We start from the raw sequence: 25690 nt of genomic DNA on the forward strand, positions 1-25690 counted from the left end.
TAATTATTACTCGGAAGAATTTCACACATTTTCAACATATATTTTCCACACGCTTGACAAGCAGTTCCCTTATTCCACCATTTGGCACTGTGCCTACGCATGTTTATGGCTGTGCGTACATTTACTCAGTCACGCTCAAGCAAACGTTCATATTGATTAATCTCACAATTTGCGTGGAAATTATCCCACGCGTGGTTTATGCACAGATTTGTGCCTGCACTTGGTTGATACATGAGGCCCCTGAAATTCATGATGTTTAAATGTATGTAAGTAATACATGGATATCCTAATAGTGAAAAATCACATTAACGCCGAATAATATATTTGATTTTGTATTTATTACTCAAACGTATTGATGGATTTGTGTTTGGTGAATAATTTATTTTTGTGAAATATGACGTTTTAATCTGACAGATTAGCGGAAGTACGCATGTATTTCTTTAAATCCACATCCGGTTCTCAGTCAACAATGAAAGTGAACTTGCTGGGGAAATAATAAGGGAATGTAGTATTTCATTACGTATTATGTTTTCTTAGGGAGTTGAGAAAATTGGGTAGGATTTCGACTTTGCCTGTCTTTGGTCCACAATCCAGTCCAGTTGGTGGCGGTAATGCACCTTAACGTTGGTTTCCAACCGCCATATAAAATCCACAGAAGATGAACAACGAGTCCTGTGTTTTGAAATCTGACTCCGCTACAGGACTGTGACAGCTGTGAATCGTTTCATCTCGCTAAGTTATCTTATAGGGAGAGACAAGTGTCATTAACTAGTTGTATTGGCACTTTCCCCACAATGGAAGAAGCGGGATACAAAGCCATGGCTTCGGCTACTTCAGGTGCAAACTTTACCCTATTTTCTTTAGCCCACTTTCCGATTTATTAGCTTGCTAGCAGGCTGCTAGTCCCACACCAGTAGACCGCTAACTAGCTAGTTGGCTAGCGATTTATGACGCTGTCCGATCAGTCTTAGGTTTTTAGGAGTAATGTCCTGGTCCTACCTAGCCTGGGCAGCTGTTAGTGGGTTTATGATGGAGATCCATAAAGCCCACCAGCCGCTGCCCAGACTAGCCTGGTCCGAGTTCTGCCTGGTGTGTCAATGTGCCCACAGGAGTTGGCAAGACAGTACAAACAGACCTTGGACCAGGCTACTAACCGTCCCCTGTAAGCCATCTGTCATATAACTAAACCAGTGCCCAAGGTAATGTCGATGACTTCCACAGGTTCTATTCACTTCTTCCACAATGATTTTTGAGGATGAGATACAAATGAAAGAATACCTCAAGATGATGACTGATATGATCGTGTTGTGTGCCACCCTGGCCATCTCCCTCTTCTTCTGGATCATTTCCATCACAGCCAGCACATATTACGGTAAGACACACCTGCGTGCGTGGACATGCTCACACACTCCTTGTCAGTTATGTCCAGTGTTTTCCCTACCATTGTGGGTTATAAAAAGCTTGTTAACCCTTTTAAAATAATAATAAATGTTCTACATAAATGTCATCAGATCTTCATCTAAGTCCTACTTCTAATAATAGATCAAGTTCATCTGCTTTAAACAAATAAAACACAAACAATTGTACTTTAGAATTTCTTTATTGAGAAAATTGATCCAACATTACATTTCTTTGTGGGGAAAAAAAGTATGTAAATCTCTAGATTAATGAGCTCAAAGTGGATTAAAGTAGTCAAAAGTTTAGTATTTGGTCCCATATAGAAGATGTTTCAGAACACTTCTAAATTAATCTTGATAGTGCCATGATTAAGAAAAAAACACGAATGAATCATGAATACGGATGAGTGAGAAGTTTAGAGGCTGCAAAACATGCTCTCATCGTTACCCATAAGAGGTGAGAACATGTTTTGTTGCAGAAATAGAGACAATGCTAAAGAGTGCAAACTTTCTCTCAACACTATATAAGCAAGATGGGCCCCCCTTCCTAGCTCTGTTTCTCCCCCTTCCTAGCTCTGTTTCTCCCCCTTCCTAGCTCTGTTTCTCCCCCCTTCCTAGCTCTGTTTCTCCCCCCTTCCTAGCTCTGTTGCTCCCCCCTTCCTAGCTCTGTTGCTCCCCCCTTCCTAGCTCTGTTGCTCTCCCCCTTCCTAGCTCTGTTGCTCTCCCCCTTCCTAGCTCTGTTGCTCCCCCCTTCCTAGCTCTGTTTCTCCCCCCTTCCTAGCTCTGTTGCTCTCCCCTTCCTAGCTCTGTTGCTCCCCCCTTCCTAGCTCTGTTGCTCTCCCCCTTCCTAGCTCTGTTTCTCCCCCCTTCCTAGCTCTGTTGCTCTCCCCCTTCCTAGCTCTGTTGCTCTCCCCCTTCCTAGCTCTGTTGCTCTCCCCCTTCCTAGCTCTGTTGCTCTCCCCCCTTCCTAGCTCTGTTGCTCTCCCCCTTCCTAGCTCTGTTGCTCTCCCCCCTTCCTAGCTCTGTTGCTCTCCCCCTTCCTAGCTCTGTTGCTCTCCCCCTTCCTAGCTCTGTTGCTCCCCCTTCCTAGCTCTGTTGCTCCCCCTTCCTTGCTCTGTTGCTCCCCCTTCCTTGCTCTGTTGCTCCCCCTTCCTAGCTCTGTTGCTCTCCCCCTTCCTAGCTCTGTTTCTCTCCCCTTCCTAGCTCTGTTGCTCCCCCCTTCCTAGCTCTGTTGCTCCCCCTTCCTAGCTCTGTTGCTCCCCCTTCCTTGCTCTGTTGCTCTCCCCCTTCCTAGCTCTGTTGCTCTCCCCCTTCCTAGCTCTGTTGCTCTCCCCCCTTCCTAGCTCTGTTGCTCTCCCCCCTTCCTAGCTCTGTTGCTCTCCCCCCTTCCTAGCTCTGTTGCTCTCCCCCTTCCTAGCTCTGTTGCTCTCCCCCTTCCTAGCTCTGTTGCTCTCCCCCCTTCCTAGCTCTGTTGCTCTCCCCCTTCCTAGCTCTGTTGCTCTCCCCCCTTCCTAGCTCTGTTGCTCTCCCCCTTCCTAGCTCTGTTGCTCCCCCCTTCCTAGCTCTATTGCACCTCCCCCTTCAGTAGTAGCTCTGTTGATCCCCCTTCCTAGCTCTGATTGCTAGCCCCCTTCCTAGCTCTGTTGCTCCCCCTTCCTAGCTGGTTGTCCCCCTTCCTAGCTCTGTTGCTCCCCCGGGCCCTGAAGAAGAGGAGTTATGTTGCGGAGCCCTGCCAATAGAAATAAAGGCTTCTATTGAAACCTTCATTCAGAATATAGACAAGGAGAGATGGTTTCAGTAGTAGATGTTTGTTAAAGAGGATGAAGCACGACTTGATGAAACACTGATTATTAGCTAGAGCTATAACCTAATTCAATGCTTCATTCCAGGCACTCTCCAGCCAGTGTCTCCGTGGCGATGGTTGTTCTCCATCCTGGTTCCTCTGACTCTCACCACACGGGCCCTGAAGAAGAGGAGTCTGGACCACGGCGGAGCCCTGGGAGGTAAACAAACAATAGAACATAAATCAACCAATCAAAATAAAAACCTTCCTGCTCAGGAGGTATTCTATGACTTTCAGCGGAAGAACTTCCTGTGTCTTCACCTTGTAGTTCTGTGTGTTTAATCAATCAAAACGTGTTATGACAGCCTCACCTACATGTTAATTCCCACGGATGTGTTGTGCAACCAGAAGCACGCCTTGTTCAGGGGAACAGTGGGTTAACTGCCTTGTTAGGGGCCTACTTCTTGTTAGGGGAACAGTGGGTTTCAGCAGGGAGAATATGGGTAGCCTTGTTGAAAAGATAACTGCCTTTATATACAGATGTTTACTGTTAACCAGGCAAGTCCGTTAAGGAAAAACATCTTATTTATCAGTGGGTTTACTGGGAAAGTGGGACTGCCTCAGGGGAACAGTGGGTTTACTGCCCTGTTCAGGGGAACAGTGGGTTTACTGCCCTGTTCAGGGGAACAGTGGGTTTACTGCCCTGTTCAGGGGAACAGTGGGTTTACTGCCCTGTTCAGCAGGGGAACAGTGGGTTTACTGCCCTGTTCAGGGGGAAGGGGAACAGTGGGTTTACTGCCCTGTTCAGGGGAACAGTGGGTTTACTGCCCTGTTCAGGGGAACAGTGGGTTTACTGCCCTGTTCAGGGGAACAGTGGGTTAACTGCCTTGTTCAGGGGAACAGTGGGTTAACTGCCTTGTTCAGGGGAACAGTGGGTTAACTGCCTTGTTCAGGGGAACAGTGGGTTAACTGCCTTGTTCAGGGGAACAGTGGGTTAACTGCCTTGTTCAGGGGAACAGTGGGTTTACTGCCTTGTTCAGGGGAACAGTGGGTTTACTGCCTTGTTCAGGGGAACAGTGGGTTTACTGCCTTGTTCAGGGGCAGAACAACAGATTTTTACCTTGTCAGCTTGGGGATTCGATCCAGCAACCTTTCGGTTACTGGCCCAACGCTCTAACCACTAGGCTCCCTGCCGCCCCAATATGACAAATATGGGAAAAAAAATAGTTGTTGTGTGTTGATGCAATGTCTTCCACTATATTCTCAATCCCTCGTGGGACCAACTGCTTATCTATTGGTCCTGTGGCGACTCGCCTACTCAGGAATGGAAGGTGCTCAACCAACAAGTCTGAACAGTTTACAACGGCTGCCTGGGGGGGGAATTACTTCCAGACTGAAGTACAGTCCTTCAGTTTCACCAGGTCTGCACACGGAATAAGAGCTTCCCTTCCCTTAAACAGACTCACTTGGCGTGGAGGACTCTAGAGGACTGCTTTTCCTTAAGGATTCGGACAGGATCAGGCTTTGACTGTAAAAAGGGGACAGGTTTTGCCAGCTTCATATTATGGAAGAGGATCTTCTGAACGATAACTGCACAGCAGATAATCTGCCCTTGTATACATTCTACGCCTCTGTGATGATTGTGGAGTTCACCCTGGCTCTGCCTCTTAACCTCTCAGTGCTTTACCTCTTCATCTTCAAGCTGGAGTTCTGGAAGCTGAACTCCAACAACCTTTTCCTGTTCAATCTGGTGTTGGCTGACCTCCTTCTGCTGGGCTGTTTGCCAGTGAACGCCTACAATTTTCTACGCGGAGAGCGTCAGAGTGTGGACGGAAAGATCTGCAAAGCCATGCTCTTCATGCTGTTTCTGAACCGAGGCGCCAGTATCGGCTTCCTGGCTGTGATTTCACTCGATCGCTACTTCAACGTGGTTCATCCTGGGAACAAGGACTTTGTCCTCAAAAAGTCCCCTCATATATCTGTCGTCATCTGGCTAGTACTGCTCCCTTTGACGATCCCCACCATGCTGAAGACCGGCTGCTGTAGCAGTCATGGGGACATCACTGACACTCTGAGAGAGGTTGTATTCTTCACCCAGATTCTCATCCCTTTCTTTGTGTTGGTGTACTGCACGATCCGCATTGTCAACAGACTCAAAAAGAAGACAGTAGGTGACAGGACCAAGCTACGTCGAGCAGTGTTTCTGGTCACCTCTGTCATGCTGCTCTTTTCTTTCTGTTTCCTGCCTTGTACCATCGCTAGAATTGTTCTGTTGATTGTCAGAGCCATGGATTTAGACAATGCTGAGAATATAGCGGTTCAGGTCTATGATGGTTTCATAGTTTTTTCCCACATGGACTGTCTAGTGGACCCAATTGTGTACTGTTTAAGCAGCACTAAGTTCAAACGCCTCTACCTGACAACGTATTGCCCCTGTCTACTGAGAAACAACGCAGAAACGGTTGAAAGAACAAACCCGACACGAACCAACTTAAATCTAAAACGTAACAGCAACACACTGTAGCTAGTAGTCTAAAACGCAGCAACAACAACACTGTAGCTAGTAGGTAATGATACTTCTGGGTGTGGGCGTGGTTGTGGGTGTGGTTGTGGGCGTGGCCACAGTTTTTAAAGAGTTTCTTGCAGTTATACACTTTTCATGGGGCTGAGAATTTTTTTGTATTTAAAAAAAAGAGAATTTCCTGCAATTCTCCACATTTGACCATGTGGCTTATGTCATATAACTAAAACTTTGTTAAAACAAGTCTATTGGGGCCCCATGCCAGGACATCTTTAATAAACATTTTAGATTCTCTCTCACTGTCTAGTTTTTTTTATTTTGGTGATGGTTAGTTCTCAAAGATGATCTTATTTCAAAAGGTATCGCTCCGTTTATCTTTTCTACATACTTTGTCTGGTTTTAGTCGTTTTAAGTTCACACTGAAAACGTTTTTCACCATGTTGATCTGTTTTGATGTGGCGGCCCGCCGCTGCTAAATGAATATAGGGGAAGCACTGGCATGTTCAGCTTTTGTTTTGCCAAATCAGACTGTGATTCAATACTGGTTTCTGTTATGATCAGTCATTGGTTTCGTTCACCTGTGATATCATCATGTTACACATAGCATCATGATGCTGGTACTAATAGTCTGTGTCAAATAAATATTCTCCTCAAATGATGCTCCCATAAAAATGATTGTTACTACTACTACCACCAAGACAACAACAGCTGATAGGGGCTACCCCCTCCTCCCTTGGAGAGGTAAGACCACATTATATACTACTACTACTACTACTACTACTACCACTTCGACTGGTACTGCATACTACTATTTTGTACATGCTTTGTTTGTTGATGAAACAATGTCCAATATTTCCACATTAATTAGTTATTTTGAATATGAAATGCCAACCAAATAAAGATTGCCATTTCAAAAGCAAAGACTTGATAAAGTGAATGATTTGCTGCAAGGCAGCATGGGAACAAAGAAACAGCAAGCAGAAACTGAGCAGAAATGTTTTAAAACATCCTTAAAAAATATCATTCATGTTTTATCTTCCTCATTTAAAAAAAATGTGTATATATATATGTATATATATGTATATATATGTGTGTGTATATATATTGATCCATCAAATCTCAAACTCACCCAACAAATTATTAGGGGAAAAAACTATTAGAGATTTTGGTAATGAGGCTCTTTGATCAGATGACCTCATACCATTTGTATGTCTCCGTGTCCAGTATGAGGGAAGTTACATGTAGTTTTGTGAGCCAACGCTAACTAGCATCACCCATCTACTTCAAAGCAATGTGCTATCTACATCTTAACTTCCTTTATACTGGACATGGAGACATAATGTTATCCGAGAGTTCATCGGACTCTGGGGAAGTACATAAAGGGCCTCGTTGCCAATATCCCAAGTATCAGTTTAACCTTAGGAGTCTCTGTTGGGTGTTTTAATGCTATTATTAATTCTAAGATGCATTCCACACAGTTCCAGCAGCCCCAGGCGTATGCGTGTGAGAAGAGGGGTTGCCCCTGATGTCAGTCACACGTTAGCCAGGCCATCAGCAGTCCTCGTGATCTGGATCTGAGAGGAATTAATTAGTCACCATTCTTTTAATCAGGGTCTGTGCTGAATCACATTATTCAACTGACTAAAGCAGTTTATTCATGTACTAATTGGTACATTCCACAGCAGAATAGCCCATAAATATTTTTGGTATAACAGATTGTTCTGGCAATTCTCACAAGGAAACTGTGAGGAATGTTCTTTTGACATTTTGTATCCCAAACTATTTAAAATATGAGGGAGGTGTTAATTTTAGACTTTTTATTTTTTTTAAACCTATCCATGCCTCCTGTAAGACCCTATGACCCTTGAACCGTACATGATACAGACAACATCTTGGAGTCAATATACTCCGTGTCCTCTCAAATATGGAGTACATCTAGATTCAGAAATAAATGTTATCACATTTACTTTACCCAACATAACAAAAATATGAATATTAATTCAACAATATACTCCTCAAAGTGGGTTCTCTAGTACTTTTGAAGATATAAACCCATGTTCTACATAGACATGTGCATTGTAGGTAATTGACCAATGACATGATTGCACATTCAGCAAATCACCAGCAGAGGGAGTTTAAAGAAAACAACCGTTTTCCCCCCATTCACTGTGTTGGTGTTCATAACATGTATCATAACTTAAATCAGCAGAGAGCCCACTCTGGTAATGTGATGTATTTGTAGAGTATATTGTCACAAACAATATAAAATGAACTAAATCAAAAAAAGTTAATTTTCAGATATTCATTTGAATATTTAATGTTGAATAAATGAATGTAATAATAAAAAATCAAGACATACTCCATATGACACACTATAAGGAGTATGTTGACAACAAGATGTCTGTATCGTGTACAGTTCACAGATCATAGGGTCTTACAGGAGGCATATATACAGTAGATCTAAAAAGGGCATAAAATGGCCACTTTCATCATGATTTTCTCAAACATACCGAGAGAGTAGAGGTTCTGTAGCACTGTTCTGATAAGGTAGTTAGACCTAGTTTGTAACCTGGTCCCAGATCTGTTAGAGCCGGCTCCCGTGGTCATAACAACGGCCCAAAGAGTTGGCTATGAACAAGTACAAACAGATCTGGGATCAGGTAAGAGTGTTTTGAGTTGTATTGTTTTCATGCTTTTGTTCCCTGTCCCCTACAGCCCTGCTGGTCGGCTTCATCCTCACCATGGCCAACATAAGTTTCTTCTCTGCTCTGCTGGCTTTCTTCATCACTTCCTCCAAGCTGACACGCTGGAAAGGAGACGTCAAGAAGAAACTAGACTCTGACTATAAAGAAGGTAACGAGTTACAGCGGCTAGGCCATCAGCTAGGCCAGCGGCTAGGCCAGCGGCTAGACCATCAGCTAGGCCATCAGCTAGGCCAGCGGCTAGACCATCTGATAGGCCATCTGCTAGGGCCAGCTGCTAAGCCATCAGCAAGGCCAAATGACTCTCGAGAGATAGTCAGGTCACACCCGTCAGGCCACACTCCAGTAAGCAACAGCCCGCTACTGGATTGCATAGTCTGCCTGAAGTGTATCTTATTTAACAAGGAAACCCACCCCCAGGGAAGTCAAAAGGAAGTGAAACATTGGAGGTGAACTATCATTTTAATGTGTGTCCCCTTTGCCCTCCAGGTGGTCAGAGGAACTGGGTGCAGGTGTTCTGTAACGGTGGTGTCCCCACAGAGCTGGCGCTGCTCTATATGATCGAGGTCAATCAATCAATCAATCAATCAATCAATCAATCAATCAATGAATAATATATTTGAATACATATAACAGCTGCCTCAGCCAAGTGAGCCGGCCACACGTCTGTCACTCATCTGAGGTTATTTCCTTTGTGTGGTCCTGGTTCTAATCAGGTGGGTCCAGGGGAGATACCGGTGGACTTTGGGAAGCAGTACTCAGCCTCCTGGATGTGTCTGTCTCTGCTGGGGGCCTTGGCCTGCTCTACGGGGGACACCTGGGCTTCAGAGGTGGGGCCCGTCCTCAGTCAGACCAAACCCCGCCTCATCACCTCCTGGAGAGAGGTCCCTACAGGTACACACACACACACACCTGGGAATCAGGGGTGAGGCACGCCCTCAGTCAGACCAAACCCAGGCTCATCACCTATGTAAAGGGCCATAGAGAGAGAGCGTGTGTGTGTACTACCGTTCAAAAGTTTGGGGTCACTTAGAAATGTCCTTTATTTGTTATGGAATATCTACATAGGCGTACGTAGGCCCATTGTCAGCAACCCTCACTCCTGTGTTCCAATGGCACGTTGTGTTAGCTAATCCAAGTTTATCATTTTAAAAGGCTAATTGATCATTAAAATTATTTTGCAATTATGTTAGCACAGCTGAACTTTTGTGCTGATTTTAAAGAAGCAATTACAACTGGCCTTCTTTAGACTAGTTGAGTATGTGGAGCATCAGCATTTGTGGATTTGATTACGGACTCAAAATGGCCAAAAACAAAGACCTTTCTTCTGAAAGAAACTCTTCAGTCTATTCTTGTTCTGAGAAATGAAGGCTATTCCATGAGAGAAATTGACAAGAAACTGAAGGTCTCGTACAACGCTGTGTACTCCTCCCTTCACAGAACCGCACAAACTGTCTCTAACCAGAATAGAAAGTGGAGTTGGAGGCCCCGGTGCACAACTGAGCAAGAGAACAAGTACATTAGTGTGTCTAGTTTGAGAAACGGACGCCTCCAAGTCCTCAACTGGCAGCTTCATTAAATAGTACCCGCAAAACACCAGTCTCGACGTCAACAGTGAAGAAGCGACTCCGGGATACTGGCCTTCTAGACATGGCTTTTTCTTTGCAACTCTGTCTCAGACTGGCCAAAGAATCTTTGGCCAGTCTGAGATATACCTATCTAGATATTCCATTTTAAAAAATCAGCCGTTCCCAGCTACTATAATCATTTACAACATTAACAATGTCTATACTGTATTTCTGATCAATTTGATGTTATTTTAATGGATGAAAAAATTTTGCTTTTCTTTCAAAAACAAGGACATTTCTAAGTGACCCCAAACTTTTGAAAGGTAGTGTATTTATGCAATGTAAAAATGTGGACACCTACTCATTCCAGGGTTTTCTTTATTTTTACTGTTTTCTACATTGTAGAATAAGTGAAGACAAACTATGAAATAACACACATGGAATCATGTGGTGTTAAACACATGAACATATATTTTATATTTGAGATTCTTCAAAGTAGCCACACTTTGCTTTGACAGCTTTGCACATGTTTGGTATTCTCTCAACCAGCTTCATGAGGTTGTCACCTGGAATGCATTTCAATTACCAGGTGTCCCTTGTTAATTTGTGGAATTTCTTTCCTTCTTAATACGTTTGAGCCAATCAGGTGTGTTGTGAAAAGGAAGATAGCCCTATTTGGTATTAGACTTAAGTCCATATTATGGCAGGTACAGCTCAAATAAGCAAAGAGGAACAACAGTCCATCATTACTTTAAGACAGGAAGGTCAGTCAATCTGGAAAATATCATGAACTTTGAAAGTTTCTTCCTGTGCTGTCGCAAAAACCACCAAGCGCTACGATGAAACTGGCTCTCATGAGGACCGCCACAGCAAAGGAAGACCCAGAGGTACCTCTGCCTCAGAGGATAAGTTCATCAGAGTTAACTGCACTTCAGATTGCAGCCCAAATAAATGCTTCACAGAGTTCAAATAACAGACACATCTCAACATCAACTGTTCAGACGAGACTGTGTGAATCAGGCCTTCATGGTCAAATTGCTGCAAAGAAACCACTACTAAAGGACACCAATCATAAGAAGAGACTTGCTTGGGCCAAGAAATTCGATCAATGGACATTAGACCGATGGAAATGTGTTCTTTGGTCTGAAGGGTCCAAATTTGAGATGTTTGGTTCCAACTTCTGTGTCTTTGTGAGACTCAGAGGAGGTGAACGGAAGATCTCTGCATCTGTGGTTCCCCCCGTGAAGCATGGAGGAGGAGGCGATGTGATGGTGCTTTGCTGGTGACACTGTCAATGATTTATTTAGAATTCAAGGCACACTTAACCAGCATGGCAACCACAGCATTCTGCAGCGATACGCCATCCCATCTGGTTTGCGCTTAGTGGGACTAACATTTTGTTTTTCAACAGGGCAATGACCCAACACACCTCCAGCCTGTGTAAGGGCTATTTGAGCAAGAAGGAGAGGGATGGAGTGCTGCATCAGATGACCTGGCCTCCACAATCATCTGACCTCAAGCCAAATGAGATGGTTTGGGATGAGTTGGACCACAAAGTGGAAAAGAAAGAGTGGAAAAGCAGCCAACAAGTGCTCAGCATATGTGGGAACTCCTTCAAGACTGTTGGAAAATCATTTCTCATGAAGCTGGTTGAGAGAATGCCAAGAGTGTGCAAAGCTATCAAAGGCAAATGTTAGCTGCTTTGAAGAATATACAATATATACTACATGATTCCATACGTGGTATTTCATCATTTGTCTTCACTATTGTTTTACAATGTAGAAAATAGTAAAAAATTAAGAACCCCTGGAATGAGTGTGTCAACTTTTGACTGTTATTGATATAGGGAGAGAGAGTCTCTGTTAGGTCTGTCAGTGGGCAGGATTGGGTCAGACCCTGTTAGGTCTGTCAGTGGGCAGGATAGGGTCACGCCCTGTGAGGTCTGTATGTGGGTGGTGTTAAATAGTAATGCAAGCCCGGCTAGCTCAGTCGGTAGAGCATGAGACTCTTAATCTCAGGGTCGTGGGTTCGAGCCCCACGTTGGGCGCTAAATGCTTTTGATTCAAAAGCCTGTCTTCTGATAAATGCGAGCAAATCAAATGTTGTGTGTGTGTGTGTGTTGTATATGATACACAGTACCAGTCAAAAGTTTACTCACCTACTCATTCAAGTGTTTTTTAAAAATGAATTTGCAACAATTTCTACATACCTGTCTTTGCATTGTCATTATGTGTAGATTGCTGAGGATTTTTTTATTTAATCCATTTGAGAATAACGCTGTAAGGTAACAAATTTGGGGGAAAACCAAGGGGTCTGAATACTAACCAACCTGGTCTGACAGTTGTGTTATTTTGGGATGTTGTGGGTTGTATTTCCAAGCCTGGCTAGCCTGGGTGGTGTTAAATAGTACTCCAAGCCCGGCTAGCTCAGTCGGTAGAGCATGAGACTCTTAATCTCAGGGTCGTGGGTTCGAGCCCCACGTTGGGCGCTGACCTTTTTATTTGGATAACATTGATCCTCAGAGGCTTGGGGCTCGTTTCCTGGACACAGATTATAGTCCTCCACTGAAAAGCACTACCTCTGAACAATATCAAGACTAGACTAGGACTTCATGGGTGTCTGGGAAACCAGCCTTAGAGGTATAGTGGTTAATACACATGCAACATAGATGACCAGTATTGGTTGACTGTGTTGCTTCATCACCATAGGGATAAGTACATGGGTGATGAAATAGAGGACTGCTGAAATACAAGAGTCAGGATTGGTTCAGACCCTGAGATCTGTCACTGGGCAGGGTTGGTTCACGCCCTGTGAGGCCTGTCAATGGGCTGGGTTGGTTCAGACCCTGAGATCTGTCACTGGGCAGGGTTGGTTCACGCCCTGTGAGGCCTGTCAATGGGCTGGGTTGGTTCAGACCCTGAGATCTGTCACTGGGCAGGGTTGGTTCACGCCCTGTGAGGTCTGTATGTGGGTGGTGTTAAATAGTAATGCAAGCCCGGCTAGCTCAGTCGGTAGAGCATGAGACTCTTAATCTCAGGGTCGTGGGTTTGAGCCCCACGTTGGGCGCTTACCTTTTGATTTAAAAGCCTTTCTTATGATAAATGTGAGCAAATCAAATGTTATTTGTGTGATATGATACACAGTAACCAGTCAAACGTTCACTCACTTACTCATTCAAGGGTTTATTTTTAATTAATTTTTAATAAATTTGCAACAATTTCTCCATACCTGTTTTCGCTTTGTCATTATGGGGTATTATGTGTAGATTGCTGAGGATGTTTTATTTAATCCATTTGAGAATAACACTGTAAGGTAACACATTTTGGGGAAAACCAAGGGGTCTGAATACTTTTTGAAGGAACTTGGATGTACAGTGAGGGAAACAAGTATTTGATCCCCTGCTGATTTTGTACGTTTGTCCACTGACAGAGAAATGATCCGTCTATAATATTAATGGTAGATTTATTTGAACAGTGAGAGACAGAATAACAACAAAAAAATCCAGAAAAACACATGTCAAAAATGTTAGAAATTGATTTGCATTTTTAATGGGGGAAATAAGTATTTGACCCCTCTGCAAAACATGACTTGGTACTTGGTGGAAAAACCCGTGTTGGCAATCAGAGGTCAGACGTTTCTTGTAGTTGGCCACCAGGTTTGCACACATCTCAGGAGGAATTTTGTCCCACTCCTCTTTGCAGATCTTCTCCAAATCATTAAGGTTTTGAGGCTGACGTTTGGCAACTCGAATCTTCAGCTCCCTCCACAGAATTTATATGGGATAAGGTCTGGAGACTGGCTAGGCCAATGGGCAGCGTTGGGTCACGCCCTGTGAGGTCTGTCAATGGGCAGAGTTGGTTCACGCCCTGTGAGGTCTGTATGTGGGTGGTGTTAAATAGTAATGCAAGCCCGGCTAGCTCAGTCGGTAGAGCATGAGACTCTTAATCTCAGGGTTGTGTGTTCGAGCCCCACGTTGGGTGCTGACCTTTTGATTTGGATAACATTGATCCTCAGAGGCTTGGGGCTCGTTTCCTGGACACAGATTATAGTCCTCCACTGAAAAGCACTACCTCTGAACAATATCAAATGGACATGTTTTTTAGACTAGGACTTCATGGGTGTCTGGGAAACCAGCCTTAGAGGTATAGTGGTTAATACACATGCAACATAGATGACCAGTATTGGTTGACTGTGTTGCTTCATCACCATAGGGATAAGTACATGGGTGATGAAATAGAGGACTGCTGAAATCCAAGAGTCAGGGTTGGTTCAGACCTTGAGAGGCCTGTATGTGGGTGGTGTTAAATAGTGATGCAAGCCCGGCTAGCTCAGTCGGTAGAGCATGAGACTCTTAATCTCAGGGTCGTGGGTTCGAGCCCCACGTTGGGCGCTAACCTTTTGATTTAAAAGCCTTTCTTCTGATAAATGCGAGCAAATCAAATGTTATTTGTGTGATATGATACACAGTAACCAGTCAAACGTTCACTCACTTACTCATTCAAGGGTTTATTTTGAATAAATTTGCAACAATTTCTCCATACCTGTTTTCGCTTTGTCATTATGGGGTATTATGTGTAGATTGCTGAGGATGTTTTATTTAATCCATTTGAGAATAAAGCTGTAAGGTAACTCATTTTGGGGGAAACCAAGGGGTCTGAATACTTTTTGAAGGCACTTGGATATACAGTGAGGGAACAAAGTATTTGATCCCCTGCTGATTTTATACGTTTGTCCACTGACAAAGAAATGATCCGTCTATAATATTAATGGTAGATTTATTTGAACAGTGAGAGACAGAATAACAACAAAAAAATCCAGAAAAACACATGTCAAAAATGTTATAAATTGATTTGCATTTTTAATGGGGGAAATAAGTATTTGACCCTTCTGCAAAACATGACTTGGTACTTGGTGGAAAAACCCGTGTTGGCAATCAGAGGTCAGACATTTCTTGTAGTTGGCAAACAGGTTTGCACACATCTCAGGAGGGATTTTGTCCCACTCCTCTTTGCAGATCTTCTCCAAGTCATTAAGGTTTCGAGGCTGACGTTTGGCAACTCGAGCTTTCAGTCCCTCCACAGAATTTATATGGGATAAGGTCTGGAGACTGGCTAGGCCAATGGGCAGCGTTGGTTCACATGTTGGTGTGTTATTTACCAACCAGTTATTACATTTTGGTGGGTTATTTACCAACCTGGTCTAACAGTTATTACATGTTGGTGTGTTATTTACCAACCTGGTCTGACAGTTATTACATGTTGGAGGGTTATTTACCAACCTGGTCTGACAGTTATTACATGTTGGTGGGTTATTTACCAACCTGGTCTGACAGTTATTACATGTTGGTGTGTTTATTTACCAACCTGGTCTGACAGTTATTACATGTTGGTGTGTTATTTACCAACCTGGTCTGACAGTTATTACATGTTGGTGGGTTATTTACCAACCTGGTCTGACAGTTATTACATGCTGGGTCATTTACCAACCTGGTCTGACAGTTATTACATGCTGGTGGGTTATTTACCAACCTGGTCTGACAGTTATTACATGTTGGTGTGTTTATTTACCAACCTGGTCTGACAGTTATTACATGTTGGTGTGTTATTTACCAACCTGGTCTGACAGTTATTACATGTTGGTGTGTTTATTTACCAACCTGGTCTGACAGTTATTACATGTTGGTGTGTTTATTTACCAACCTGGTCTGACAGTTATTACATGTTGGTGTGTTTATTTACCAACCTGGTCTGACAGTTATTACATGTTGGTGTGTTTATTTACCAACCTGGTCTGACAGTTATTACATGTTGGTGTGTTTATTTACCAACCTGGTCTGACAGTTATTACATGTTGGTGTGTTTATTTACCAACCTGGTCTGGTGTGTTTATTTACCAACCTGGTCTGACAGTTATTACATGTTGGTGTGTTTATTTACCACCTGGTCTGTTATTACATGTTGGTGGGTTATTTACCAACCTGGTCTGACAGTTATTACATGTTGGTGTGTTTATTTACCAACCTGGTCTGACAGTTATTACATGTTGGTGTGTTATTTACCAACCTGGTCTGACAGTTATTACATGTTGGTGGGTTATTTACCAACCTGGTCTGACAGTTATTACATGTTGGTGTGTTATTTACCAACCTGGTCTAACAGTTATTACATGTTGGTGTGTTATTTACCAACCTGGTCTGACAGTTATTACATGTTGGTGTGTTATTTACCAACCTGGTCTGACAGTTATTACATGTTGGTGTGTTTATTTACCAACCTGGTCTGACAGTTATTACATGTTGGTGTGTTATTTACCAACCTGGTCTGACAGTTATTACATGTTGGTGTGTTTATTTACCAACCTGGTCTGACAGTTATTACATGTTGGTGTGTTATTTACCAACCTGGTCTGACAGTTATTACATGTTGGTGTGTTATTTACCAACCTGGTCTAACAGTTATTACATGTTGGTGTGTTATTTACCAACCTGGTCTGACAGTTATTACATGTTGGTGGGTTATTTACCAACCTGGTCTAACAGTTATTACATGTTGGTGTGTTATTTACCAACCTGGTCTAACAGTTATTACATGTTGGTGTGTTATTTACCAACCTGGTCTGACAGTTATTACATGTTGGTGTGTTATTTACCAACCTGGTCTAACAGTTATTACATGTTGGTGGGTTATTTACCAACCTGGTCTAACAGTTATTACATGTTGGTGTGTTATTTACCAACCTGGTCTAACAGTTATTACATGTTGCTGTGTTATTTACCAACCTGGTCTGACAGTTATTACATGTTGGTGTGTTATTTACCAACCTGGTCTAACAGTTATTACATGTTGGTGGGTTATTTACCAACCTGGTCTGACAGTTATTACATGTTGGTGTGTTATTTACCAACCTGGTCTGACAGTTATTACATGTTGGTGGGTTATTTACCAACCTGGTCTGACAGTTATTACATGTTGGTGTGTTATTTACCAACCTGGTCTAACAGTTATTACATGTTGGTGTGTTTATTTACCAACCTGGTCTGACAGTTATTACATGTTGGTGGGTTATTTACCAACCTGGTCTGACAGTTATTACATGTTGGTGTGTTATTTACCAACCTGGTCTAACAGTTATTACATGTTGGTGTGTTATTTACCAACCTGGTCTGACAGTTATTACATGTTGGTGGGTTATTTACCAACCTGGTCTGACAGTTGTGTTATTTTGGGATGTTGTGGGTTATATCTCCAAGCCCGGCTAGCTCAGTCGGTAGAGCATGAGACTCTTAATCTCAGGGTCGTGGGTTCGAGCCCCACGTTGGGCGCTGAACTTTTGATTTGGATAACATTGATCCTCAGAGGCTTGGGGCTCGTTTCCTGGACACAGATTATAGTCCTCCACTGAAAAGCACTACCTCTGAACAATATCAAATGGACATGTTTTTTAGACTAGGACTTCATGGGTGTCTGGGAAACCAGCCTTAGAGGTATAGTGGTTAATACACATGCAACATAGATGACCAGTATTGGTTGACTGTGTTGCTTCATCACCATAGGGATAAGTACATGGGTGATGAAATACAAGAGTCAGGGTTGGTTCAGACCCTGAGATCTGTCAGTGAGCAGGGTTGGTTCACGCCCTGTGAGGCCTGTATGTGGGTGGTGTTAAATAGTAATGCAAGCCCGGCTAGCTCAGTCGGTAGAGCATGAGACTCTTAATCTCAGGGTCGTGGGTTTGAGCCCCACGTTGGGCGCTTACCTTTTGATTTAAAAGCCTTTCTTATGATAAATGTGAGCAAATCAAATGTTATTTGTGTGATATGATACACAGTAACCAGTCAAACGTTTACTCACCTACTCATTCAAGGGTTTATTTTTAATTAATTTTTAATAAATTTGCAACAATTTCTCCATACCTGTTTTCGCTTTGTCATTATGGGGTATTATGTGTAGATTGCTGAGGATGTTTTATTTAATCCATTTGAGAATAACACTGTAAGGTAACACATTTTGGGGAAAACCAAGGGGTCTGAATACTTTTTGAAGGAACTTGGATGTACAGTGAGGGAAACAAGTATTTGATCCCCTGCTGATTTTGTACGTTTGTCCACTGACAGAGAAATGATCCGTCTATAATATTAATGGTTTATTTGAACAGTGAGAGACAGAATAACAACAAAAAAATCCAGAAAAACACATGTCAAAAATGTTATAAATTGATTTGCATTTTTAATGGGGGAAATAAGTATTTGACCCTTCTGCAAAACATGACTTGGTACTTGGTGGAAAAACCCGTGTTGGCAATCAGAGGTCAGACGTTTCTTGTAGTTGGCAAACAGGTTTGCACACATCTCAGGAGGGATTTTGTCCCACTCCTCTTTGCAGATCTTCTCCAAATCATTAAGGTTTTGAGGCTGACGTTTGGCATTCGAACCTTCAGCTCCCTCCACAGAATTTATATGGGATAAGGTCTGGAGACTGGCTAGGCCAATGGGCAGCGTTGGTTCACGCCCTGTGAGGTCTGTATGTGGGTGGTGTTAAATAGTAATGCAAGCCCGGCTAGCTCAGTCGGTAGAGCATGAGACTCTTAATCTCAGGGTCGTGGGTTCGAGCCCCACGTTGGGCGATAAACTTTTGATTTGAAAGCCTGTCTTCTGATAAATGCAAGCAAATTATGTTATTTCTCACATGCTCCGATTACAACAGATAGACCTTACATTGAAATGCTTCCTGACAAGGTCTTCAACAATGCAGATCAACAAATAGAGTTAAGAAAATATTAACTAAATAAAACTAAAGTAAAAAATGAAATAAAATGTAACCTTTAAAGAACAATAACGAGGCTATATACAGGGGCACCGGTGCGTCAGACACGAGAGGCTTGGTTGCAAAGAAAGTCAATAATCTGTTGACTGACTGTTCAGTCAACAACTTTTCACATTGAGAATAAAAGACTGGGTGAAATGTAAAAGGGGACATGGTTGGAGTCAGACATTATTTACATTACATTTCAATGAACTATCTATTGACATCTCCACTAACAACTATTCACAGTGTTGCGTAACTGACTGTGGCAGGTGATGTGAAAACTAGAAGGGGGGGGCGGGGTTCCTGACTCATTTTGACATTCCTATGTGCTGGGGAATTCCAGCTACCCTCAGGCCCGGCTAGCTCAGTCGGTAGAGCATGAGACTCTTAATCTCAGGGTCGTGGGTTCGAGCCCCACGTTGGGCGGATGTGTTTTGCGTTGAGTGCTAGTCTTTGAGACAGACTTTGATGCAGTTTCAAAGTAGATCCATTAATCACTTCCTGTAAATAGTGTAGTCTTGCTGCATCCTGTTTCTAACAATGCTCCTCCCCATGAGACTAGTGAAACAACATGGTGTTAACTGTTCAACTGTTCTTTTCACAGGGACCAATGGAGGAGTGACCCCAGTGGGTCTACTGGCTAGCTTCCTGGGGGGCCTGGCAGTGGGCGTGGCTTACTATATCTCTCAGATCCTATTGGTCCGTGACCTGCACCTGGCTGATCCCCAGTGGCCAATCATAATCTATGGAGCCATGGCTGGCCTAATGGGGTCCATGTTGGACTCTGTCCTGGGAGCACACTGGCAGTACTCAGGTGGGTCTGTCAACGATGAGTTATTAATGTGTTATTATCAGGGATTAGTTATGTTATTATCAGGGATTAGTTATGTTATTATCAGGGATTAGTTATGTTATTATCAGGGATTAGTTATGTTATTATCAGGGATTAGTTATGTTATTATCAGGGATTAGATATGTTATTATCAGGGATTAGTTATGTTATTATCAGGGATTAGTTATGTTATTATCAGGGATTAGTTATGTTATTATCAGGGATTAGATATGTTATTATCAGGGATTAGTTATGTTATTATCAGGGATTAGTTATGTTATTATCAGGGATTAGTTATGTTATTATCAGGGATTAGTTATGTTATTATCAGGGATTAGTTATGTTATTATCAGGGATTAGTTATGTTATTATCAGGGATTAGATATGTTATTATCAGGGATTAGTTATGTTATTATCAGGGATTAGTTATGTTATTATCAGGGATTAGTTATGTTATTATCAGGGATTAGTTATGTTATTATCAGGGATTAGATAATCACGTTTTCATCAGGGATTAGTTATTCACGTTATCATCAGGGATTAGTTATTCACATTATCATCAGGGATTAGATATTCACATTATCATCAGGGATTAGTTATTCACATTATCATCAGGGATTAGATATTCACATTATCATCAGGGATTAGTTATTCACATTATCATCAGGGATTAGTTATTCACATTATCATCAGGGATTAGATATTCACATTATCATCAGGGGATGCGTTATTCACGTTATCATCGGGGATGAGTTATTCACGTTATCATCGGGGATGAGTTATTCACGTTATCATCAGGGATGAGTTATTCACGTTATCATCAGGGATGAGTTATTCACATTATCATCAGGGATGAGTTATTCACGTTATCATCAGGGATGAGTTATTCACGTTATCATCAGGGATGAGTTATTCACGTTATCATCAGGGATGAGTTATTCACGTTATCATCAGGGATGAGTTATTCACGTTATCATCAGGGATGAGTTATTCACGTTATCATCAGGGATGAGTTATTCACGTTATCATCAGGGATGAGTTATTCACGTTATCATCAGGGATGAGTTATTCACATTATCATCAGGGATGAGTTATTCACATTATCATCAGGGATGAGTTATTCACATTATCATCAGGGATGAGTTATTCACATTATCATCAGGGATGAGTTATTCACATTATCATCAGGGATGAGTTATTCACATTATCATCAGGGATGAGTTATTCACATTATCATCAGGGATGAGTTATTCACATTATCATCAGGGATGAGTTATTCACATTATCATCAGGGATGAGTTATTCACATTATCATCAGGGATGAGTTATTCACGTTATCATCAGGGATGAGTTATTCACGTTATCATCAGGGATGAGTTATTCACGTTATCATCAGGGATGAGTTATTCACGTTATCATCAGGGATGAGTTATTCACATTATCATCAGGGATGAGTTATTCACATTATCATCAGGGATGAGTTATTCACATTATCATCAGGGATGAGTTATTCACGTTATCATCAGGGATGAGTTATTCACGTTATCATCAGGGATGAGTTATTCACGTTATCATCAGGGATGAGTTATTCACGTTATCATCAGGGATGAGTTAATCACATTATCATCAGGGATGAGTTATTCACATTATCATCAGGGATTAGATATTCACGTTATCATCAGGGATGAGTTATTCACGTTATCATCAGGGATGAGTTATTCACGTTATCATCAGGGATGAGTTATTCACGTTATCATCAGGGATGAGTTATTCACATTATCATCAGGGATGAGTTATTCACATTATCATCAGGGATGAGTTATTCACATTATCATCAGGGATGAGTTATTCACATTATCATCAGGGATTAGTTATTCACATTATCATCAGGGATTAGATATTCACATTATCATCAGGGATTAGATATTCACATTATCATCAGGGATTAGTTATTCACATTATCATCAGGGATTAGATATTCACATTATCATCAGGGATTAGTTATTCACATTATCATCAGGGATTAGTTATTCACATTATCATCAGGGATGAGTTATTCACATTATCATCAGGGATGAGTTATTCGCATTATCATCAGGGGTGAGTTATTCGCATTATCATCAGGGGTGAGTTCTTCGCATTATCATCAGGGGTGAGTTATTCGCATTATCATCAGGGGTGAGTTATTCGCATTATCATCAGGGATGAGTTATTCACATTATCATCAGGGATGAGTTATTCACATTATCATCAGGGATGAGTTATTCACATTATCATCAGGGATTATTCACATTATCATCAGGGATGAGTTATTCACATTATCATCAGGGATGAGTTATTCACATTATCATCAGGGATGAGTTATTAAAACATTATCATCAGGGATGAGTTATTCACGTTATCATCAGGGATGAGTTATTCACATTATCATCAGGGATGAGTTATTCACATTATCATCAGGGATGAGTTATTCACGTTATCATCAGGGATGAGTTATTCACGTTATCATCAGGGATGAGTTATTCACGTTATCATCAGGGATTAGATATTCACATTATCATCAGGGATTAGATATTCACGTTATTATCAGGGAAAAGTATAAATAACTAACTACAGATATTGAATATATACTGTGCATTCAGACCCCTTGTCTTTTTTCACATTTTGTTATGTTACAGCCTTATTCTAAAATAGATTTTTTTAAAGTCAATCTACACACGATGCCCCATAATGACAAAGCAAAAACTGTTTGTAGAAATTTGAGCAAAAAAAATAAAAAATAATAATATATAATTTACATAAGTATTCAGACCCTTTACTCGGTACTTTGTTGAAGCACATTTGGCAGCGATTACAGCCTTGATTCTTCTGGGGTATGATGCTACAAGCTTGGCACACCTGTATTTGGGGAGTTTCTCCCATTATTCTCTGCAGATCCTCTCAAGCGCTGTCAGGTTGGATGGGGAGCGTCACTGCACAGCTATTTTTTTTAGGTCTCCAGAGATGTTCGATCAGGTTCAAGTCCGGGCTCTGGCTGGGCCACTAAAGGACATTCAGAGATTTTTCCCGAAGCCATGTCGTCTTGGCTATGTGCTTAGGGTCATTGTCCTGTTGGAAGGTGAAATTTGGCCCCAGTCTGAGGTCCTGAGTGCTCTGGACCAGGTTTTCATCAAGGGTCTCTGTACTTTGCTCTGTTCATCTTTCCCTTGATCCTGACTAGTCTCCCAGTCCCTGCCACTGAAAAACATCCCCACATCATGATGCTGCCGCCACCATGCTTCACTGTCTTAGATGGTGCCAGGTTTCCTCCAGATGTGACGCTTGACATTCAGGCCAAAGAGTTCAATCTTGGTTTCATCAGACCAGAGAATCTGGTTTCTCATGGTACCCATCCCCAGATCTGTGCCTTGACACAATCCTGTCTCTGAGCTCTATGGACAATTACCATGACCGTGTGTCTTGGTTTTTGCTCTGACATGCACTGTTAACTGTGGAACCTTTTACATAGACAGGTGTGTTCCTTTCCAAATCATGTCCAATCAATATAATGTACCACAGGTGGACTCCAATCAAGTTGTAGAAACATGTCAAGGATGATTAATGGAAACAGGATTAATCTGAGCTCAATTTCGAGTCTCATTGCAAATAAGGTATCTGTTTATTTTTTTATACATTTGCAAAAATGTCTAAAAACCTGTTTTCACTTTTGTCGTTATGGGGTATTGTGGGTAGATATATATGTGTTCTTCTTCATTTAATATATTTTAGAATATGGCTGAAACAAAATGTGGGAAAAGGTCAAGGGGTCTGAATAATGTCTGAATGCACTGTAAATGTTATTTATTTGGATAAAAATGATTGATAGATGTTTGATATCCAAGTATTAGCAGGTGCTTGAAGTGTCTTTCTTGAATTTAAAACATTGCAGTCATTTAAAAAAAAACACGTCTTCTCCACTCTTACGGCCGGCTGTATGATGTCCCTTCTTCCCCAGGTTATGACGTAAGCCTGGGAAAGGTTGTGAACTATGCGTCGGTGACAACTAAGCGGATATGTGGGAAGCCTATCCTGGACAACAATGGCGTTAACCTCTTCTCTTCCATCATTGTAGCTCTGGTACTTCCTGGTGTTGCGTGGAGCTTCTGGCCTCACTAGGGAAGGAACTCTGTGCGCTTCCCTGATTTTTGTATTTTGTAAAAAAAAAAAAAAATGTTTTGCTTGTTGTATTGAAGTCTAGTGTTTTTATACTTTACCCAGGATGGTGTAGCTTGCTGTCTAAGGAAATAGAGTTACCATGCTACAACTAACCTTTACAACTCTGTGTTTGTCTTTGTGGTAATACATTTGTTGATCTTAGTTTAATCATCGAGATTTCAGTTGTTTCCTAAAATGCATTAAGTGCATGGACTATAGGAGAGGCATTTTTTGTTGGTTTGATTGATTGAATATTTTGCTAAACTTGTTGTAATACTCTTGAATAGGCCTACGCCCTACACTAGAGAAGGGATGAGAGAAGCCTACACCCTACACTAGAGAAGGGATGGGAGAAGACTAGACCCTACACTAGAGAAGGGGAGAGAGAAGACTAGACCCTACACTAGAGAAGGGATGGGAGAAGACTAGACCCTACACTAGAGAAGGGGAGAGAGAAGACTAGACCCTACACTAGAGAAGGGGAGAGAGAAGACTAGACCCTACACTAGAGAAGGGGAGAGAGAAGACTAGACCCTACACTAGAGAAGGGATGGGAGAAGACTAGACCCTACACTAGAGAAGGGGAGAGAGAAGACTAGACCCTACACTAGAGAAGGGGAGAGAGAAGACTAGACCCTACACTAGAGAAGGGATGAGAGAAGACTAGACCCTACACTAGAGAAGGGATGGGAGAAGACTAGACCCTACACTAGAGAAGGGGAGAGAGAAGACTAGACCCTACACTAGAGAAGGGATGAGAGAAGACTAGACCCTACACTAGAGAAGGGATGAGAGAAGACTAGACCCTACACTAGAGAAGGGGAGAGAGAAGACTAGACCCTACACTAGAGAAGGGGAGAGAGAAGACTAGACCCTACACTAGAGAAGGGGAGAGAGAAGACTAGACCCTACACTAGAGAAGGGGAGAGAGAAGACTAGACCCTACACTAGAGAAGGGGAGAGAGAAGACTAGACCCTACACTAGAGAAGGGGAGAGAGAAGACTAGACCCTACACTAGAGAAGGGATGAGAGAAGACTAGACCCTACACTAGAGAAGGGATGAGAGAAGACTAGACCCTACACTAGAGAAGGGATGAGAGAAGACTAGACCCTACACTAGAGAAGGGATGGGAGAAGACTAGACCCTACACTAGAGAAGGGAGAGAGAAGACTAGACCCTACACTAGAGAAGGGACCCTACACTAGAGAAGGGAGAGAAGACTAGACCCTACACTAGAGAAGGGGAGAGAGAAGACTAGACCCTACACTAGAGAAGGGATGAGAGAAGACTAGACCCTACACTAGAGAAGGGATGAGAGAAGACTAGACCCTACACTAGAGAAGGGATGAGAGAAGACTAGACCCTACACTAGAGAAGGGATGAGAGAAGACTAGACCCTACACTAGAGAAGGGATGAGAGAAGACTAGACCCTACACTAGAGAAGGGGAGAGAAGACTAGACCCTACACTAGAGAAGGGGAGAGAGAAGACTAGACCCTACACTAGAGAAGGGGAGAGAGAAGACTAGACCCTACACTAGAGAAGGGATGAGAGAAGCCTAGACCCTACACTAGAGAAGGGGAGAGAGAAGACTAGACCCTACACTAGAGAAGGGATGAGAGAAGACTAGACCCTACACTAGAGAAGGGATGAGAGAAGACTAGACCCTACACTAGAGAAGGGGAGAGAGAAGACTAGACCCTACACTAGAGAAGGGGAGAGAGAAGACTAGACCCTACACTAGAGAAGGGATGAGAGAAGACTAGACCCTACACTAGAGAAGGGGAGAGAGAAGACTAGACCCTACACTAGAGAAGGGATGAGAGAAGACTAGACCCTACACTAGAGAAGGGATGAGAGAAGACTAGACCCTACACTAGAGAAGGG

At 42.3% G+C, this 25690-nt stretch overlaps 2 protein-coding genes and 8 non-coding genes across 10 annotated transcripts; all 10 read left to right on the forward strand.

The window, feature by feature from the left end:
• Positions 1–457: 457 nt before the first annotated feature.
• Positions 458–24145, forward strand: tmem19 (transmembrane protein 19). The gene is made up of 8 exons (XM_052513393.1): positions 458–837; positions 1222–1372; positions 3287–3400; positions 8417–8554; positions 8893–8969; positions 9120–9297; positions 19380–19589; positions 23602–24145. Exons 2-8 carry the CDS (start codon positions 1243–1245, stop codon positions 23760–23762), a joined length of 1008 nt encoding a protein of 335 aa, XP_052369353.1. The 5' UTR covers positions 458–837; positions 1222–1242; the 3' UTR covers positions 23763–24145.
• Positions 4005–6356, forward strand: LOC118378846 (12-(S)-hydroxy-5,8,10,14-eicosatetraenoic acid receptor-like). Its single transcript, XM_035765837.2, has one exon. It carries the CDS (start codon positions 4745–4747, stop codon positions 5702–5704), a length of 960 nt encoding a protein of 319 aa, XP_035621730.2. The 5' UTR covers positions 4005–4744; the 3' UTR covers positions 5705–6356.
• trnak-cuu (transfer RNA lysine (anticodon CUU)) lies at positions 11946–12018 on the forward strand. Its single transcript has one exon. It is a non-coding gene; the product is annotated as a tRNA-Lys (tRNA).
• On the forward strand, positions 12387–12459 carry trnak-cuu (transfer RNA lysine (anticodon CUU)). Its single transcript has one exon. It is a non-coding gene; the product is annotated as a tRNA-Lys (tRNA).
• trnak-cuu (transfer RNA lysine (anticodon CUU)) lies at positions 12965–13037 on the forward strand. Its single transcript has one exon. It is a non-coding gene; the product is annotated as a tRNA-Lys (tRNA).
• trnak-cuu (transfer RNA lysine (anticodon CUU)) lies at positions 14289–14361 on the forward strand. The gene has a single exon. It is a non-coding gene; the product is annotated as a tRNA-Lys (tRNA).
• trnak-cuu (transfer RNA lysine (anticodon CUU)) lies at positions 17220–17292 on the forward strand. The gene has a single exon. It is a non-coding gene; the product is annotated as a tRNA-Lys (tRNA).
• Positions 17649–17721, forward strand: trnak-cuu (transfer RNA lysine (anticodon CUU)). Its single transcript has one exon. It is a non-coding gene; the product is annotated as a tRNA-Lys (tRNA).
• Positions 18521–18593, forward strand: trnak-cuu (transfer RNA lysine (anticodon CUU)). Its single transcript has one exon. It is a non-coding gene; the product is annotated as a tRNA-Lys (tRNA).
• On the forward strand, positions 19129–19201 carry trnak-cuu (transfer RNA lysine (anticodon CUU)). The gene has a single exon. It is a non-coding gene; the product is annotated as a tRNA-Lys (tRNA).
• Positions 24146–25690: the final 1545 nt, after the last annotated feature.

This window comes from Oncorhynchus keta, unplaced genomic scaffold (assembly GCF_023373465.1).
Source record: "Oncorhynchus keta strain PuntledgeMale-10-30-2019 unplaced genomic scaffold, Oket_V2 Un_scaffold_1044_pilon_pilon, whole genome shotgun sequence".
NCBI classification, from domain to species: Eukaryota; Metazoa; Chordata; class Actinopteri; order Salmoniformes; family Salmonidae; genus Oncorhynchus; species Oncorhynchus keta.

Bases quoted from the DNA above. Each gene is read 5' to 3' on its own strand.
- LOC118378846 (XM_035765837.2), top strand. From the start codon at position 4,745: ATGGAAGAGGATCTTCTGAACGATAACTGCACAGCAGATAATCTGCCC.
- tmem19 (XM_052513393.1), top strand. From the start codon at position 1,243: ATGATTTTTGAGGATGAGATACAAATGAAAGAATACCTCAAGATGATG. The intron at 9,298-19,379 runs GTACACACACAC...TTCTTTTCACAG, and splicing joins CTGGAGAGAGGTCCCTACAG to GGACCAATGGAGGAGTGACC. The intron at 19,590-23,601 runs GTGGGTCTGTCA...CTTCTTCCCCAG, and splicing joins AGCACACTGGCAGTACTCAG to GTTATGACGTAAGCCTGGGA.